Raw genomic sequence first — 19329 nt, 5'->3', positions numbered from 1 at the left:
CTCGTACTTGTCCTGCCACGTTGACTTTGTCACACTCTAGTTCCGAAGACCAGTGGCTTGGGAGGGTGGGCGGCTTATTGTCCCCATTGTCTTCTCCAGTCCATCCTCACTCGTCAGTGTGGATGAGTGACATCTTCTCGGCCTCGAGTAAATTGCTGTGCAAACACAGCCTCAAGCCCCCCTGCTTTCCCATCAGATCACCCGCTCTTGACCCTCCTCTTAAACTTCTGGAGCTGCTTCCCCAGTGACACAGGACATGGGGAGGGGAGGACACGAAGGCTCTTTTCTTCACCTCAGTCCTGCTGGGCTGACACTTGTGATGGTCACTAGCATTCACTCTGTAATGTATTACCCGTGGCTCTAGAATTTCGAGTTCTACTTAGCGACTCCTATCTGATGGTACTCCCCGTTGAGGTAAAGGAAGAGCTCTGAGCTTCAGAGCCCAGTGGCAAGGTTCTTCCGTGAGCTGCACGATGGCTGTAGCTGGGGACCCGCAAGTCCAGACTCCTCGAGCGCGAGAAGAGCTTCAAAGAGTGAAGCTGGAAGATGATCCCCACTGGGAGCGGGAAATTTCCCAAAGGAGCGACCCTGGGCCAGAGACCTCCTGCCGGCGGTTCTGGCATTTCTGCTATCAACAAGCATCAGGACCCCGGGAGGCCCTCATCCAACTCCGGAAGCTCTGTCATCAGTGGCTGAGGCCAGAGAAGTGTACGAAAGAGCAGATCCTGGAGTTGCTAGTGCTGGAACAGTTCCTGGCTGTCCTTCCTCGGGAGATCCAGTTCTGGGTTAGACAGAAGCATCCAGAGAGCGGAGAGGAGGCCGTGGCCCTGGTGGAAGACTTGCAGAAAGAGCCCGGGAGACGGGGGCTCCAGGTGAGAAGCGAGAACCTTGTTGTGGGTAAAGCAGGGGGAAGTGGGAGAGTGCCCTTGACCACACTGCCAGCAGTGTGGGTGATGTGCCGTACTTTGCTGTTTGTGGCAAAGTGGCATTTGCTCATTCCCTGGGCCTGGTGGCTACGGCTTTCCTTCCACGCTCAGACGGACTCTTCAGAGAATGCGTAACAGCGCTTGCTCTGAGTGTGGGGCCCTGCCGTTAAGTAAGAGAATTGCTTAAAATGGCTTGAACACCACTCCGGGCGAGGAGGAGCACACAGAAGGACAGAAAAGCTAGGGTTTGTGGGTGGGTGGGTTGGTTTTTGGTTTCTTTTTGGAGAAGAGCTCTCATTCGTCAGCAGCCAGCCTGACGCAAGTGGCTTCACTGGTCTTTATGGCCAGTATTGCACCTTTGGGTCCTATTGAAAAACAGCTATATTTTTGGTTGGCTGAGTCTTGCCTCAGGAGAGCTGGTGGGCAGACTGCAGTGAGTCTGGGATCCAGACCTTATCTGTTAGTCTTTTGCACATCCCCACTCCTTACCGGACTGCAGTGATTTGCAGGAGACTGATTTCCTCCTTTGCTTCTTTGCATCTTGGGATAGTTAAGTTTTAGTGCCTACAGAATTTCGACCCCTCTAGTCCTTGAACAGGGACAGGAGGTATGCTCAGAGGAGAAGGAACGCTAAGGATCAGTACTAGCTTCCCAAGACATCCATCTCAAGCAAGCACAGACAGGATTCATGGGTCTGTTACAGGCAGTGGTGAAGAACGCACAGCCAGAACCGGAAGAACAGTGGCATCACAGTCCCGAAGAGGAACTCCCAGCCTTGCACAGGAGCGGTAAGAAGCAGCAGTCTGGGGAGAGGGTGGGTAAGTTCCCTCAGAGTGCCGAAGGTGGGAGGATGGGGCAGGTGAAATGAGGCTTGGGGGATCCTCGACAGGTACCTCCGAAGGGAGGAAGGGCCTTGGTTGGCATGTTTTGTAAAAGTACCCAGCGGAGCCTGTGGTACCTCTCCTTGTGTGAGTGAGGTTACTGTCCCAGTAGGTTGGGCACAGATTTTAGGTCTGGCTGGTGGAGAAAGCACAAGGTGGGGTCAAATCCAAGCACAGTAATTCTCAGGACAGGTACTTGTGTCCCAGACCAATTTGGATGAGGCAGATGTGTTATCAAAACTGAAGAAGAAAATCATGAAACTGCATCAGTAACCTGGATGGATATGGAAGGGGACAATTGGGAACTCTCCTCATTTTGGGTTTTCACCAACTTTCTTTGCTGGGACAGAGCAGACACCAAGAGAAGGGGGAAGACTCTTCTGTTTCAGAACTAAGTTGGGCCCGTCCTCAGGAGGAGTTGAGAAACGTGGTCTCCTCACGGCTCCTTTCCCTTCCCCACAGCCCTGCCTGGTCCTGGAACTCTGGGTCTTTCTGTGGAGGAGGGCGGCGGTGACCAGGGGATGATGCACAGCCCCCAGGTGAGCCAGAACTTTCTCTTACTTAGGACGCCTTTCACTATCCAAGGGGGGGCCCTTTGCCGCCAACTCTTTTGCTCAGCAGAAATGCCAAGAGAATTTTACCCAGCGGTGGTGGAGGGGGTTCTCCGTAACTTTGTAAATTAGGCTCCAGAATTTCACCAGCCAGAAAAATGTTGCTGAACCCCCCCTCCGTCTGGAAGGCAGCACCACAGCTGAGGTGGTGAGGAATGGTATTAAGTCGTTCTTTTCCTTGAGCCCGAGATTGTAAGATCATGCTGATTGGCACGTTTGCCTTAAAAGGAATAGTTACTTCCTTCTTTCCATATCCGAGTCTTGCCCACATGGTGTGCAGGACTGTGGAGGCGTGGAGGGAACAAAAGCCTCAGGGTCAGAGAGTGCTGCGTTCAAACCCTGGCTCTGCCACATACTGACTGTATAACTGAGCAAGTGTGAAACTCTCTGGCACAGCTCACCTGGTGTTCCGTAAATGTTAGCTTCTCTCTGGCTTTTCTTTCTCTCCCCCGCTCCCTCCCCGTCCTTTATTGCCTTTAAAAGTCAAAGAAAACTCACTTTTTAGTTTCTCCTCAGCCTTTTTTGTCACCTGCCCTCTGATGAAGGCCGTATAGGGAGGCATTTTGTCCCAAGGCGGCACCTTTTGAACGGGGTGTTATGTTTTCCCAGGAGTTGGTGACATTCGGCGATGTGGCCGTGTACATCTCCCAGGAGGCGCGGAGGCAGCCAGGACCTGGATGGAGGAACCACCTGGAAAGAAGTTGGGAGAAATCTGCAAGTGAGGTCTCGCCGGGTAAGAGCGCCGTTTTCCTGTACAAAGTTAGCCGTGGCGTTATCTGTAGTGTTCACTACCCCAGACCTTTTTGGGACCATATTGTTCAAAGCCCTCAATTCTGCTTGAAGAGAGACCCATAATCTAATACCAAAGTCAGTGCTCTCAAGGATGAGTTTCTAGAACCCAGAGAGAATATTGTATTGACATTTACTGACCATCTTAGGAAGACGGTCAGTAAAGCCTCTGGTGGGAGCCTGAATTTTATTTGCTTCAGGACAGATGTACGTGCATGTGTAGGTCTAGATTTGGGCCTGGTTCTTTTTCTTACTGTTCCCTCGCAGCCTGAATACTACTTTTACCAAGGCTTCCCAAGAATCCCTTCAGACTTAAAAAAAAAAAAAATTAATAGTATCTCCCCTCCCTGGCATATAAAGTGATTGGGACGAGAGTCCCCAAACCACTGTATCTTCTGTGTGTCTCCCTCTGCAAACAGATTTGCCAACCCCCCTACCCAGTGTCAGCTCCCACGTGGAGCAGGAGGAGGACCCACGGAGGCGTGATCTTCAGTGTCCCGGAGAGGAGAACGCCAGCGACTCCGCAGCGGGCGGGGGGAGAGGCCGGCCTGGCCACGTGCCTGTCCTGAGAAAAGCCAAGATGTGGGACGAGCTGGAGTTGCAGGGCCTGGAGGATGAGAAGGTGGCAGGGGTGCACTGGGGCTATGAGGAAACCAAGACTTTTTTGGGAATTCTCAGTGAGTCTTGGATCCACGAGAAACTGCGCACCTGCCATCGGAACCGCCAGGTGTACCGGCTGGTGGCTGAGCGGCTGCGGGAGCGCGGCTTCCCGCGGACCCTGGAACAGTGTCGCTACCGGTTCAAAAACCTTCAGACCCACTACCGCAAAGCCAGGAGCACGCACGCCCCGGGCACCTGCCCCTTCTATCGTGAGATGGACGCCCTGATGTGCCCACGGGCCGCCACCCCCCTTCCAGAGGTGGCAGGGGCTCTTCTTGGGCACAGGGCCTGTGATGTGGAGCATGCAGAGCTTCAGGGGCGCCGCTGGGGACAGGAGGAGGCAGTGCTGGCTGAGGCTGTGTTGGAAGGCAGGGCAGAGAAGCAGGGGCCGGACCCCGGCCACACAACAGCGTCTGTAGAAGAAGGGCATTTAGGAGCCGTCACAGAGGATTCTGAGGGGGAAGAACTGGGGGTCGAAGAAGTGTCTGGAAGCCCTGGAATCCCAGCCCTGTTTCGGAGTCCGGCTGGTAAGTCCTTGTCATGAGCAAGCTGGGAGGGCCCTCGCTGTCAGTGGGGTTTGGAGAAAAGCTCGCTGCGACCGGTTATTTCGGGGGTGCCGTGGGGATTCAGGGCACACTGTAGTCGTCTGGAAAGGGCAAGGAAAGGCTATTTTTATGTACAAATGGGACAGCCCTTTGTTCCTGTGTGCGGTCGGGAAAAAGGAAGAACCATTATGTAAGAGTCATGTGTATAAGTGTAAAAATAAACGTGTGCATATTGTCGGATCGAGTCCCGTCACAGAGGAAAACCCGCTTGACTGTTTCTCTGGAAATCACCGAGATGCTGTGGCGGGAGTGGGGGGTCTCCTGCTGTCCTCCGCACAACCAGCAGCACCGTCTCAGCTCACCTCTGTACCTCTCCTCCAGGTGTGCACTGGGGCTACGAAGAAACCAAAATTTTCCTGGGGATTCTCGGTGAGCCCTACATTCACGAGAAACTGCGCACCTGCCATCGGAACCGCCAGGTGTACCGGCTGGTGGCCGAGCGGCTGCGGGAGCGCGGCTTCCCGCGGACCCTGGAACAGTGTCGCTACCGGTTCAAAAACCTCCAGACCCACTACCGCAAAGCCAGGAGCACGCACGCCCCGGGCACCTGCCCCTTCTATCGTGAGATGGACGCCCTGATGAGCCCCTGGACCCTTGCCAGCACCTTTGACGCCTTCGAGGTGGCAGGGGGCCTCCTGCGGAATAGAGGGGGCTCCGAAGAGAACCGGAAGGCCGTGCTGGAAGGTGTGACGGGAGACGGTAGCGAACCGGCAGAGGAGCCCCGAGAGGAGCCCAAGAGCCGTGGCCCCCAGGCTCTGAGGGGGAATCCCAGTGGTAAGCTCTCCTCCCCACAGCGGCCACAGACAGTGGGAGAGACGAGGGCCCGAGGGAAGCATTAGGGACTGTGAAGCGGGAGAGATGCTTCTTGTCTGTCACTCTGGAGTGACCTCCTCAGGTTAAGACCGATTTCTTAACCAGTAGTGCAGGGTGACTCACAAAGACAACGTTGAGGGTCTTGCCTGCTCCCTGTCTGCTTTTAGTAACAACATTCTAGAAATAATATTTAGTAACCATTATAAGAGGAAAGAGAGGTCCGAGTGATGTAAAGTTCCAGTTGTTTGTTTCCATCCAACATACCCGGTGCGTATTACATACAACAGTCTGCCACTGAAAGCCTTCTCTGTTCTTGGGCAAACTGGTTAAACACCTAGGCCTCCACTGTCTCATCTGTAAAATGGACACAGTATCTAGCTCACTGGGCTGTTAGGAGGATCCTGGGACATTGCTGGCCCTCAGCAAATGTTCCTTCTCATTGTCGCCATCATTGTACTTACTGTTAAGATAGAAGAACACCTTGCCCTGTACTCCTCACGTAAGGGGGCACATTTCCTGAGTCATTCACTAAACGATTTCTTCTGAAAACCAGATCTTTCTGGTAGGTGTTTCCATTCTCATTTCACCCACCACGTCCAGATAAAAGAACAGAAGGCAAATTGCATAAGAACTCCATGTCCCTTCTTGATTTTCCTCGAGTAGGACTTCCAGTCCGCCAGCCAGACGGGGTCTCGAGGCCAGAGAGAAGTGAAGAGCTTTGGAATGACGATCCCCGGGACTTCCGGAAAACTTCCTGTGCAGGTGGGAAATGAATGAAAACGAGCGAAAGCTAGTATTGCACCAACAAGGAAGTCAGATCTGGAATTCCGAATACGGACAAGGCAGCACTGGGCAAGGGCTGGGAGAGGAACCCACTCACTTGGCCTTCCCGGTTTATTATGCAGGGGTGCTGAAGCCACAGGATGTGGGAGAACAGAAAAGCAGGTGGCAGCCAGGAAAGCCTGCTCTCCTGAGTTACCGTGGCTTCTAGATAGATATAAACAAATCCTTAGTGTTGGTGATTTCCCTCCTAAATTTCTTTTTTTAATGTTTATTTTGAGAGAGAGAGAGAGAGAAACAGAGACAGACAGACAGGAGTGAGCCGGGGAGGGGCAGAAAGAGAGAGAGGGAGACACAGAATCCGAAGCAGGCTCCAGGCTCTAAGCTGTCAGCACAGAACCCCAGGCGGGGCTCGAACCCATGAACCGTGAGATCGTGACCTGAGCCAAAGTTGGAGGCTTAACCGACTGAGCCACCCAGGCACCTCTAAATTTCTTTTTTTTTTAATGCCCCCTTTCTTTATTAAGTAAACATCTACCCCCAGTGCGGGGCTCGAATTAATGACCCCAAGATAAAGAGTCACATGCTCTACCGACTGAGCCAGCCAGGCTCCCCTCCCTCTTAAGTTTCTATCAGAGTTTTAACTATAATTAACTATCACTTAACTAGATTAATAGAAAAAGTGAGCCATGGCAACCCCAAATTAAACAACAGTCAGCCTTAGCTTATTGCAGGGGTGAATTTCTCATGGTTAAGATGAGCTTCCCTCCTTGGATGGGCTCAGTCATTTTGTTGGAAGTTTAGGAGATCTGATAAATAGTACTGCTCTTCCCCCGCTCAGATTCCAGACCAACCAAGAAACGTAAGAGTAAGACGCTGAGATCAAATGACAGCTTTCTAACTGTAGAGCCGTTGGGCAGTGTGGCTCAGATGGGTGGCCACGGTGGGCTTCCTCACTGAACCCCAGTTGGAGCCACAGGCAGCAGGGGACGGCCACAGCCTCGCCCCACAGGGATAGAGGCTTCACTGCTGGTCTTCTGAGCCACGGGGCCCACCTCCTCGTTCATCAAAGAAGTCCTTCCTCCCAATTGCAAGGAAGGGGACGGAGAGAGGCCAGAATCACTCTCAGGCTTGTCCCTCTGCCTGGAAGAGAAAGGTAGCCTTTTAGTACCGATTGCCAGCACACAGGTGGGTGGGGAGGAGAAGAGGGGCCATACCTGGGGGCAGAGCATCTGATTGGCGGGGAGAGGAAGAAATGGGCCTGGGTCCTGCCCTCCTCCCTTTCCTCAGCCTTCCTCCCCACCGCCTTCTTGTTCAGAAGCTGGGGGAGGGAGTGAGATCTGGAAGTCTGCTGTCTCGAACGAGGTTCAGCCCTGTTCCAGATGATCGGTTTCTGGTTAATGGCAAACTGACTGTGTTCTATGTGTCACCGGCAAGAGTTTGTTTCCGACCGTCCGGTAGGGCCGCTTTCTCATCGGTTCTGTTCTTCTGAGCTCAGAAAACACGCTACATTTGCAGTTTCACCTCATTCTTTCAGATCTTGAGACAAGGACAGAGAATGAGGAGAATTCAAGCCAGAACATTTCAGAGGAAGCAGAACTGCCGGGGGCATTATTAGAAAGACCCGAAGTGGATGTTTCCCAGTACTTTGCCTGGAGGAGAGACTGGGAAGGCAAATATGGGGCAGAAAAGCAATGGGAGGTACCCTTAGAAGATGGACGAGGGTCACTCTCCCCTCCAGAAAGAGACGCAGGGAAATTCATAGGTCCTCAGGGAACCTACGTAGGAGAAAAATCCTATCCATGCTGTGAATATGGGGAAATTTTCAGCCAGAGCTCCCACCTAGCTGTCCACCGGTTAGCCCACATCGGAGAAAAGAAACCTTTTAGGTGTGGCCGTTGTGGGAAAAGCTTTGGCCGAAGCTCACACCTGGTCTGCCACCTGAGAACCCACACCGGGGAGAAGCCCTACAAATGCCCCGAATGTGGGAAAGGCTTCAGTGATCATTCTAACCTCACAGCACACCAGAGAACGCACACTGGAGAAAAGCCCTATAAATGTGGAGACTGCTGGAAAAGCTTCAACCAGAGCTCCAGCCTCCTGATGCACCAGAGAGTCCACACAGGAGAGAAACCCCACAAGTGCAGTGAGTGTGGAAAGAGTTTCACCAATAGCTCGCACTTCAGTGCGCACTGGCGAACGCACACTGGCGAAAAGCCCTACCAGTGCCCTGAGTGCGGGAAGAAGTTCAGTAAGAGTTCCACGCTCACCAGCCACCAGAGGATCCACACAGGAGAGAAGCCCTATGAGTGTCTCGAGTGTGGCAAAAGTTTCAGTGACCGCTCGAACCTCATTACCCACCGGCGAATTCACACTGGAGAGAGGCCCTACAAGTGTGGCGAATGTGGGAAGAGCTTTAATCAGAGCTCAAGTCTCATCATACACCAGAGGACCCACACGGGAGAGAAGCCCTACGAATGCGGTGCCTGTGGGAGGCGATTTAACAACAGTTCGCATTTTAGCGCGCATCGGAGAACCCATGTGGGCGAGAGGCTCTAAATGTCTTTAAGAAGCATCAAATCTAGAAGCACCACAGAATCTGTTCTAAGAAAGGTCTGTATGGTCCTTGATTCTATACCACGACCCCCACAGGAGATGGGAGACCAGGGATTTAGGTCCCAGTTCGGTAGAGGTCATTGTGTTTCTCTCACTGAAAACTCAGCTGGCTTATGGAATACTACTCAGGGCTTGCTTATCCGCGCTATTGAAACGGAAGCTAATTTCCAGAGAATTCAGAGACTCATTCTGAATTGGACTGTACCACCATCGCGATAGGTCTCCATTAGGATTCTGTGCCTTAACTTCCACAGCTTGGTAATATGAGGGTGAGACTCTTGTCCCCCAGACCCCCCTTCAAGGACAGAGGAGGTCCGCCCCGCGGTGCTCATGGCATTAACGGTGGCCGGCTCCGCCACAGGGCCGGTAGTGGCTGAGCGTTTTCTTCTCAGCACTGGGCAGCTAGACGGGGATTTATTAACTGAGCACATTTTTCAAGGTCTTCCACGGTTCTCCCTGTGGAGGGTGGGGCCCGCGAACCGTCTCCATTTCTCTGCGTGCTTCTTACCCAAGAGGAGAGCACTCTGTTGTGTCATTTGGAGGAGGAGAGGTCAGTGCTCCAGGTTGGCTTTCTAAACCATGACCTACTCTTCCTCTCGACATGTTAGGTTGAGCCATAGGAGACTGGCATCTTTGAGGTATAGAACCAGCAATTAATAGGACTCGACCTAAGCAGACGTCTCGCAGGGTAGAACCGCTCCAAATTGCCAGCAGTGCTGCCGGCGAGCCCTACGGCCCATGCGGTGCCCTAAAAATATAACACTGGGTCTAGGAGATCACGAACAGGATGATGAAATGGGGAAAGCCTTTTCCGTTTGCAAGTACGTCCGGAGCAACGACCACTAACCTTGGCAGCGGTAAGGAGGCCGGGTTGGAGGAGCCGCCGCTCCATCCCCGGCCTCAGGGGAGGCCGCGTGCAGGCGCACAGGTCCTGGAGATCTGGGGTGTCTCTGAGTGAGCAGAGCACAGCCCCTGGAGGGACTCTGACACATGCAGCAAATGGTGCTTAGAAAGAAATGGAATATGGTTTCTTGCTCTTAGTTTCTCCTTCGTGCATTTGGCTTGAAAATATTTTCCCCCAGCCTTCCAGAAACCCACCAGTTATAAAACAAAGCAGTCTACACACGTCACGGTTTCATATCGTTAGATTTATAGAATACGATTAAGTAAGGAGTCTGTTCTAACGAACATAAAAGAACCTATTCAAGTAAGTGTTGTCCATCAAAAGCAGCCGTTCTGACGGGCTGTGAACTCTGTTTGTTGTTGCCATTACTGAAACCATTGAGTTTTCCTCTGAGAATTGTCTTCAGACCACCTTAGAAGGCCTCCTATCGATGTAGTTCTAGCACAGAGTAGTGTCCGGCATGGAAGAAAGGCTTAATAAACACTGGCAGAACGAACAGCGTGTTTATTATCTGGCCCGGTCACCTCTCTTATCTGTGAGACTTGTCTCTGCCCAGTATCTGCTATCTGGAACCAGAAGTCCTTCGAAGGATGTCAGTTTGCTGCCACTGAGGACACTTCGGAGAGCCTGTTTTTGGAGATCGTTTTCAAAGAGGTATCCCAGAAATCTGAGTTCAGAATTTTTTTTATACGGCCAGGAAATAAATCTGATAATGTATTCTTTTAAATCATTTTACTCTTTTGAATGAGAAAATCTTTACTTGGGTGGAAATTCACGATACTAAAATGAACATAGCTGTGCGTTATAAAAAGAGTTTGGAAATAACCACATTCCCTTTTGCAAACTTCTGGAATGGAACACGGAGATTCAGATGTAATATCCATTACCATGCCATCTCACGTGTATTTTCCCCTTAGCAAAGCAAGGGGAAAACTGAGCTGGAGACTGTAGATATTTCATACGGATTTCACAGTCCGTGAAGCACTGGGACACGTGAGATGGCTCTCCTAAGTGATGTTGGCATAGTTCTCAGTGGAAGACTAGAGCACTGAGTTTCACCAGTTCACTATCACGTGGAGAGGTTTCCCAGTGAACCCAACGTAATATGTACTTTTTACAGTGCCTGGATTTTGATTTGAAACTAGTTATCCATTCCCTTGCTCCAGAGTGTTCTGATTTGCCTTTTCGCCTACCTCGGGACACGGAATGAGCAAAGCTCTGGGGGCTTTAGTTTTTAGCTCACCTCCAGCTCCAGCTCATAATCACGGCTTCAGAGTTTCTGAACCAGGCAAGCAGGGTGGCTTTTGGAAGCTGTTCACTTGGAAATCCCCTCAAGAGAAAAATAACGAAGCGATAGCGGGAAATGCATGAAATTCACCTCTATTATAAAAGTTGCAATAGATGACAATCAGATTATGCATTGCAAAATTTTAACTGAAGAGGCGCATAGCAGAAATACCGGTTCTTATTCTCACGCACAGAGAGCAAGAAACACAGGAGTTGGGTTTCGGCGCACTAATCCTAGTAGCCGAAGCTGATGCAAGTATATTAACCCATTAAATAAGCGAATTCCAAGCAAATCCTGTGAGTGCGATGGCCAAAGGGTGAGCCGTTTTCATCAAGTGACCACAGACTCAGCCCCAGGGCGGAGAGTCCAAGAGACTCTAACGGCCACAAGCACCAAACCCCGCTGAGGTGCGTGTGACCCCGGCCTCCCCTCTGTTCAGCCCAGGATGCGGGACCCACTCACTGGCTCTGACTGCTCGGCTTGCAGAGAACAACACCCTCTCCCTTTACTTCTCTCCAGGACCCCGGCTCCCCAGGCCTTCTGCACAGCTCCGCCAGTCCTCTAGTGGAAGGCAGAGCGAATCAACACCAGCCCCTGTTCCCTGGTTCCCTGCGTATTTGGTGAGGCAGGCCCCACGCCAAGCACTTTATTGCAGGGTGTCGACCATTTCGGCCACTCCGAGGTGTGGGGAGACGCACAGAGCTGGGACTTCGGCCCTGATCTGTCTGCCTCCACCACAGGTGGGTGGGGGTCTCGATGATCCTGTCGTATCAGTCCCCAGATATGCACTCCTGGGAGCCACGGCTTCTGTGGGGGTTGGGCTGTAACGTCGGCACATAAGGGAACGATTGTGTGTGCCCAGAATGACTCTTGAGAGTCCCTGCCACAGCCCCTTAGCAAGGACAGCGTCTCTGTCAGGCCTGTGAGATGCTGATGTGCTGAAGGCCCACGGGGGTGGGGGGCAAAACCTGCGGGAAGTAGCGGCGGGACCCCGTCTCCCAAAACCGCTCCGGACAGCTGGTCCCTTTAACTAATGACCGCCCTCCTGTCCAGGCCACATCCCCTCTCTGTGCCCTGTGTTCTCATCTGCAAAACTCACTCCTGACCCTGGGGTCCGATGCCCCAAACACCCTACCATCATTTAAAACACATAACTGTAGCTCAGCCCCGGGGCCGGACCCCGACATTGTGAGACGCTGGCCAGAGTACAGGCCGTGACAGTCGTCTAAATATTGAGGGTTCCAAGTCAAGCTGACTGATATTCTTAGCGTCTCCCCTCAACAAGTATACTTCAGTATGAATGGAACATCACATTTGTGTGTGCGGGTTTTTTTTTAAGTTTAAAATGCAGCTATTTTCAGGATATTCAGAAAATTCTGCAAGTGTCACCACTATCTAATTTTAGAACATGTTCATCACCCCAGGAAAGCCCGTATCCATTAGCAGTCGCCCCAGTCCCTCCGCCCCACGTCCGCTCGCAGCCACTCATCCACTTTCTGTCTCTGCGGATTTGCCTGCGTGAACATTTCACATAAATGGAACCCTACAAAAAGTGGCCTTTTGTGACTGGCTTCTTTCCCTCGGCTTCGTGTTTTCCGGGCTCAAGCACTCCACCAGGTGTGAGTGCTTCGCTCCCCTGTCCAGCCTGGAAGCGTCCCGTCGTCTGGATACAGCCCAGGTGTTGTTAGCCCTGCGTCAGCGGGTGGACATTGGCTTGTTGCACCTTTGGCTGTTGGGAATCATGTTGCCTGAACATTCATGTACACGTTTTCACGTTTTGTGTGGACGCGTTTCCAATTAGGAGTGGAATCGCCGGGTCCCCTAGTAACTCGATGTTCAACCTTTGGAGAAATTGCGAGACTTACTTTCCAAAGAGGCTGCACCGTTTTACAGTGACACTGGCAGTATATGAGGGTTCTCATTGCTCCACATCCTCCCCCCAAACTGGGTATAGTTGGTTCTTTTTTTTTAAGATTTTATTTTTAAGTAATCTCTAGACCCAAACGTGGGGCTCGAACTCACAACCCCGAGCTCAAGAGTTGCATGCTCTACCGATGGAGCCAGCCAGGCATCCCTGTTATGTCTTTTTGATTCTAGCCATCCTGGAGGCTGTGAGGCGATGAAGCCAGGCTTTGAATTTAGAACCGGGGACTCCTGGGGCACCTGGGTAGCTCGGTTGGTTGAGGGCCTGACTTTGGCTCAGGTCATGATCTCCCAGTTGGGGAGTTCAAGCCCCATATCAGGCTCGCTGCTGTCAGCCTGTCAGCGCAAAGCCTGCTTCAGATCCTCTGCCCCCTGTCTCTGCCCCTCCCCGCTTGTGCTCTCCCAAAAAATAAGTATGTTAAAAGAAAAAAAAGGAAAGAACTGCGGACTCCTGCAAGGCCCAGGATGGAACCTGGCGGTGTGGGAGGAGCCGCCCCTGCCCCGCCCGCTCTGCCCTGTGAGGCCTCCCCTGCAAGTGCTCAGGTGCCCTGCTCTGTGCATGTGGGCTCTGTCCGTGCTCCTCTCTGTCCGTGCTCCCGCCAGCAGCTGCTCTGGCCACCTCTCAGGCCCAGAGTGCACACACTGACTGCCTAGCCTGTCCTTGAGAGGATGGAATGGACAAGAGGCCATTCAGACAGGACGTTCTGGGTCCCGGGTTCCCGGAAGATGGCCTGGAGGAGGAACATGGGATCTGTGGGCGCACTGCCGTGGCCATGCGGACTTCCCGGCCACGGAGAAGGACACAGCTAGAGGAGGGCTGGATGGGGCTGGGCCCTCTAAAGCACTGGGCCCTGGCACCCACATTTAAAAACTGTGGTAAAACAGGGGTGCCTGGCTGGCTCAGTCAGTTAAGTGTCCAACTCTTATTTCAGATCAGGTCACGATCTCATGGTTCCTGGGCTCGAGCCCCACGTCGGGCTCTGCGCTGATAGCCTGGAGGCTGCTTTGGATTCTCTGTCTCCCTCCCTCTCTGCCCCTCCCCTACTCGTGCTCTGTGTCTCTTTCTCAAAATAAATAAAGAAACATTCAAAAAACTTTGGGGGGGGGGCGCCTGGGTGGCAAGCACCTGACTTCGGCTCAGGTCGCGATCTCACAGTTCATGAGTTCAAGCCCTGCATTGGGTGAGTTCGAGCCCTGCTTTGGGTGAGCCCCACTTTTCTCTCTCTTCCCTCTGCCCGTTCTGGGATTCTCTCTCTTTATCTCTCTGCCCCTTGCTCACTTGTGCCCTCTCTCTCTCTCAAAAAATAAATTAATTTTTAAAACTCAAGTTGAAAAAAAAACCGTAGTAGAACATACACAACATTAAATTTACCATTTTCCCATGTTTAAGGGTACAATTCAGGGCATCAAAGACATCTGCATTTCTGTGCAATGATCACCACCATCCAAGACCAAAACTTTTTCATCAGCCCAAACTCAAAGTATATCCATTCACCGCCAACTCCCCATTTCCCCTCCCCCCAGGCCCTGGCAACCACAGTTCTACTTTCTGTCCCCGTGAATTGGCCTGTCAGGTCCCTCATGTTAAGCAGATTCAGACATTCGTCCTTCGTGTCTGGCTTCCCTCCTGGTGCCCACTCTGCCCGAGTCCACGGGGTGGTGCTGGGCAGAGGAAACCTAAACCGCCCGCTGACTGGTTATACTTCCCAGAGGAAACGTATCGCAAACGATGAACGAGCATATAAAGACGGGCTGCCGCACAGGTGGGCATCTGTCACATATCCTTGCTCTCCTGGCCTGGAGGAGGCCTACGTCCCTCGTCCAGACAGCCGCGTAGTCCCCGCCCGGATCTGCTCACTCAAAAGCCTCCGGGCTCGGCTCTCCGGCCCGGCACGCGGGGCCGTTACTGACTGGCCACAGCCCATTTTCTCAGTCGTATTTCCAACTTGCTTTGCCTCCCAGGCTGGGCCTGTGGCTTTTCTCACTTCTGTCTCTTCCCACGTGGTTCCCTCGGCCTGGAACACCCCACCGTCTCCTTGGCCTGAAGGAAGGATACAACTCAAATATCCTCTTTCCTGATCACACCTGGTCTCTCACCAAGCAGGGGTGGATACTCGGCCCTCTGTGCCCTCAGAACACACGACTGCTTCCCCCTACACGTGGGTCCTTCAAGTCCCCCGCCAGCGGGGCCAGGTTGGCACATCTCTGTATCTCCTATCCCAGCGGCCATCGTGGTGCGATGCTCAGTAAACGCGGTGGAGAGGACCAGAACCTGTGGCGTCACCTGTGGCGTCACCTGTGGCGTCACCTCCACCTCCCACAGCTGCGGGCACCTGCGAGCCCCGCTGACCGGACCCGTTCATAACAACCGGTCACGGCAACGACACACGGGAGGGACCGTTCATGCCTCCTGCCTTCATGCAAACCTTACCGTGCCCTGTCTCTGTCTCCCTTTCCTTGCCCTCCCTGTCCATCTGTCTCAGGCTGCGGTTTCCTTCTCGCCCCTGCTCTTCTCTGCACAGGTGTCCATGCTCCGGGCCAGGGCTCCTTCCACAGACTCGCATCCTTGTTCCCCCGAGACCCAGCCTCACGCAGGAGCCACAGCGGTCCCGAACTGAATTACTCACCTTAGCTGCAGTGCCATTTGCTGTATTTCTTTGTTTCTCTCCGTTTTGCTGCTTAGTCTTTCTCTTAGTTCTTGAATTTTTATGAGGCCAAAACAGTTCCCGAACATTCTCTCCCTTCCGTGCTGCTGAATCTCCGCTCTCCTTGCCCAGAGCTGGAGTGGGTCCTGTGCTGATGTCAGTGTGAAATGACTGGGTATCTGCAGGTCCCTCTAGGGATTCTCTCGGGCATCTTCCTAGAATTGCTGAGAGAACTCCAGGAGTTCCTTCCCGGGGACTGTGTAGTTTCCCACAGGAGCATTCTGGAAACCGGAGGTGAGGACATGTAGTTGTCCCACAAATCGGAAGCTCAACTGGCATTTGGTGGCCGGGACCACGCAGACGAAATGCGATTGTTGAGACAGTCCTGACCAACGCACGTGCTGCTGGATGTGCAGGGACTCGGGGTGGCTCACATACGTGCAGCAAGGGCATCACCTGGGAACCTCCTAGAAGTGCAAATTCTCCAGCCGCACCCCCAAACTTGAGGTGGCTTTATAATGTGATGACTCGGCCAGGTAGAACCACATCCCCCCAGAATTCCCTTCCCTGTATGTTTCCAGGTAGAGCGAGCCACAAGGGTCACCGTGGGATGAGACCTGGAGGAAGTTAAGCGGCTGCCATTTTGCTTTGATGCCTGGGCCGTGGGGCCGGTGCCTTTGCAGCTCACCCCGGCGCCGGTCTGCATGCGGCCGCTCTGTCTCCAGCGTCTCCCACTCCTCAGCCACGGGTGGGCTTAGCTCCGTGGTGAAGGGTGCCAGCTCCTCCCGCAGGAGACCCACGTCGTCAACACTGGAGACAGCTAGAACTGACCCGCTCCAGGTGGTCCCGGCTCTGCCCTCCTACACCCACCTTCCCTTCCCAGCTGCCTGCCCGCGGGCCCCAGGCCCAGCTCCCCCAGGTCCGTAAGGTCAGGTCTGTGTGCGCGTGCGTGTGAAGTAGCCCCGGCTGGCCTGCCTCTCTCACTAAACCCTGGCTGGTACTCTTACTGGTCACAAACTCCAGGAGTGGAGCCCAGCAACCTGAACCAGGTCTCTAGGTGCTTCTGACATGTGTGAAAGTTGGAGAACCAGTGATGGAGGGGAGCCTTTTTTACGTGGACCTAGACCCTAACTTTTTACATCTACGGGAGGACAGCTTTGCACGGTTTTAATAGATCCGAATTTCCCGGAAACTCGACTCCTATAGAAAACAAGGGAAAATAGGGGCACCTGGGTGGCTCGGTTGGTTAAGCGTCTGACTCTTGATTGCAGCTCAGATCATGATTTCGCGGCTCGCGGGATCGAGCCCTGCGTCGTGCTCACAGCGTGGAGCCTGCTTGGGATTCTCTCTCTCTCCCTCTCTCTCCGTTCCTCCCCTGTACGTGCGCACTCCCTCTCTCTCAAAATAAACTTAAAAAATAAATTAGGGAAAATGGCACATTCTTTTGTTCAGAACTTTCCAAGGTTTTTGCCAATTCCAAAGAGTCACGTCCTCAACTCCTTGGCGTGTGAGTCACAGATACGGCACACACCTGTACTGGTCCGTACTTGGAGCGGTCCTGTTCTCGATGATTTTACACACGTATGAACATTTATGTATTGAAACACATATTCTTTTGTATTCACACTGGTTCTGAAATTGTAAGTAATCCATTTTCCCTGTAAAATTTTATTTCAGGGCAGAAAAGGGGTACTCACAGAAGGCATGCTGGGGCTGACAGTGTTGAGGGCCACCGTCTAGTGTTAATGACCGAGCTTGAGCAAGGGGTCTGTGTGTGCGCATGTCTGTGAGCACACCCGGTTTCTGGGCCATGTGTTGGTATTATACGATTATATATGGTATCATATGATTATAGCACCTTCATAAGAGGAATCGGCTAGTTCTCCAGTTTTGTTTTTGTTTTTTAATGAAACTGTCTCTATGGCATGGGAACTTGCTGTTCTTTAGAAGTTTAAAATAATGGGGGCGCCTGGGTGGCTTAGTCAGTTAAGCCTCGGACTTCAGCTCAGGTCATGATCTCATGGTCCACGGGTTTGAGCCCCGCGTCAGGCTCTGTGCTGACAGGCTGGAGCCTGGAGCTGGCTTCGGATTCTCTCTCCCTCTCTCTCTGCCCCTCTCCCACTCATGCTCACTTTCTCAGAAACAAATATTAAAAAAAATACAGTTTAAAAAAATGTACCCACAAAATTGCCCTACCCCCAACATTCTTTTTGGTGCTACTCCTTGAAGTGTTTTTTTTTAAAACATTTTATTTTTTAAATTTTTATTTAAACTTAAAAAAAAATTATTTATTGAGAGAAAGACAGAGTGGGAAAGGGACAGAGAGAATCCCAAGCAGGCTCCATGCTGTCAGCGTAGAGTCCTATGTGGGGCTTGATCTCATGAGCCGTGAGACCATGACCTACGCCAAGATCAAGAGTTGGACACTTAACCAACTGAGCCACCCGGGCATCCCAGTTTTTCTTTCTTGAGTATTGGGTAATTTCAAATTTGCTACTAAACTAGTAGTTTATAAATATCTATGTTTTTAAGAAAATTAACAGTATCGGGGCACCTGGGTGGCTCAGTCGGTCGAGAGTCTGACTTCGGCTCAGGTCATGATCTCATGATTTGTGAGTTCAAGCCCCACATCGGGCTCACCGCTGTTAGCATGGAGCCCACTTTGGGTCCTCTTTCCCCCTCTGTATGCCCCTCCCCCACGTATGCTCTCTCAAAACATAAACATAAAAAAAGAAAATTAACAGTATCTTGAGATTTTCAAATTAATATGTAATTGTACACAGTAGTCTTTTACAGTCTTTGTCCTATTTTCTTTCCTTTTTCTTAATTCATAGAGGTTTCGATGTGGTGCCAGCCTTCCGTCTTCAGACCCATCCTGGTTCCGTCCCCTCTGCTTTATGCTGCAGGTGCAGACTCCTGCTGGCTGCCCCTCTGCACTGCCCTACGGATGAGCTCCGGTCACATCTGGTCCTCTGGTCCTGGGCACAGGCAGGATGCTGGGCGGCGGAAGGAGAGGAGCCAGGGGACTCGGCCTGTCTGTACTTCCTGCGCTCTCCCGTGGTCGCCTCGGCGGTCCCCGCTCCTGCCCTGTGGCTCCAGCCCCCGCCAGCAGGATTACTGCGCTCCCCTCCCCACTGGGAGGCCCAACGGTTCAGCTCTGGTCACCCGTCCCCCCCACCCCTCTGTAACCCTCCGTGTAACTTCCTGCTGTGGCTCACGTCGTGGGCCCACCTTCCCTCGCAGTCGCTTTCAGATGCCTCGTAACTAAATCCCCACGACTGAATTATTCGGTGTGTTTGGCTCTCTGGCTGGACAATGACTGATTGATATGCATTTTATCAGGATTTTTCAGCAAAACAGCTTCTCAATTCATGCATTAACTCTACTATTTTCTAAAATAACTCATTTCTGCTTTTACTTGGTGACATAATATAGCTTACACAGTGGTATGCTGCAGTATTTGCCAATTTCTGTGGGGTTAAATATTTCCATTTTGGCCATTTTCAAACTACTGGTGTGACATAACTGAACAGGGCTGAGAAGAGAACAGAATCAGCTCTAGAGGGGGCGTGGGGGAAAGGAGTAGAAGACTTCACAAAATGGTAAAAATGATCACATCTTGAAACTGTGTATTTTAAACTCCAAAATGTAATGTTCCCTCGACTTCACTGTGAAACTGAAGAAAAAAAAAAAAAACAAAAACATTTCATTTGAAAATTAGGTTTTTCTCACTTCAAAATAATTCCTAAGTGCTATGAATTGAATTGTGCCCTCAACCCAAATTTCTACGTTGCAATCCTAACCACCAATGTGACTGTATTTGGAGATGAAGCCTTTAAAAGATAAATAAGGAGGGGGCGCCTGGGTGGCTCAATCAGGTGAGCACGT

General features: G+C 52.0%; 2 protein-coding genes across 7 annotated transcripts in view; one reads left to right on the top strand and one right to left on the bottom strand.

Annotated features, from left to right (window-relative positions):
- The first annotated feature begins 473 nt into the window (after positions 1-473).
- LOC101087322 (zinc finger and SCAN domain-containing protein 29-like) lies at positions 474-19142 on the top strand. Of its 4 annotated transcripts, none has more exons than XM_045058757.1 (8): positions 474-872; positions 1630-1714; positions 2270-2346; positions 3028-3151; positions 3627-4394; positions 4794-5246; positions 5949-6047; positions 18276-19142. In XM_045058757.1, the coding sequence occupies exons 1-8, from the start codon at positions 474-476 to the stop codon at positions 18707-18709; spliced, it is 2439 nt and encodes an 812-aa protein (XP_044914692.1). In that variant the 3' UTR covers positions 18710-19142. The 4 variants fall into 4 exon arrangements, with proteins under 4 accessions (XP_044914692.1, XP_044914691.1, XP_006932304.2 ...); XM_045058756.1 differs by having other exon boundaries at positions 5946-6047; XM_006932242.5 differs by lacking the exon at positions 18276-19142 and adding an exon at positions 7603-10315.
- The window catches only part of WDR73 (WD repeat domain 73), a 28605-nt gene continuing 14701 nt past the window's right edge, over positions 5426-19329 (bottom strand). The window contains exon 9 of one of the 3 annotated variants that reach the window (XR_002158041.3): positions 5426-6039. The gene's annotated coding sequence lies outside the window, so the exon portion shown is untranslated. Of the gene's footprint in view, positions 6040-18189; positions 18438-18638; positions 19118-19329 lie in introns of those variants that run through there. The other 2 variants (XR_002158043.3, XR_890380.4) reach the window with 2 other exon arrangements.

The sequence above is a fragment of the Felis catus genome, chromosome B3, assembly GCF_018350175.1.
Source record: "Felis catus isolate Fca126 chromosome B3, F.catus_Fca126_mat1.0, whole genome shotgun sequence".
Taxonomy (NCBI): domain Eukaryota; kingdom Metazoa; phylum Chordata; class Mammalia; order Carnivora; family Felidae; genus Felis; species Felis catus.
Note: the sequence above shows the minus strand (reverse complement) of the source record. Positions and strands in the feature narration are given on the sequence as shown.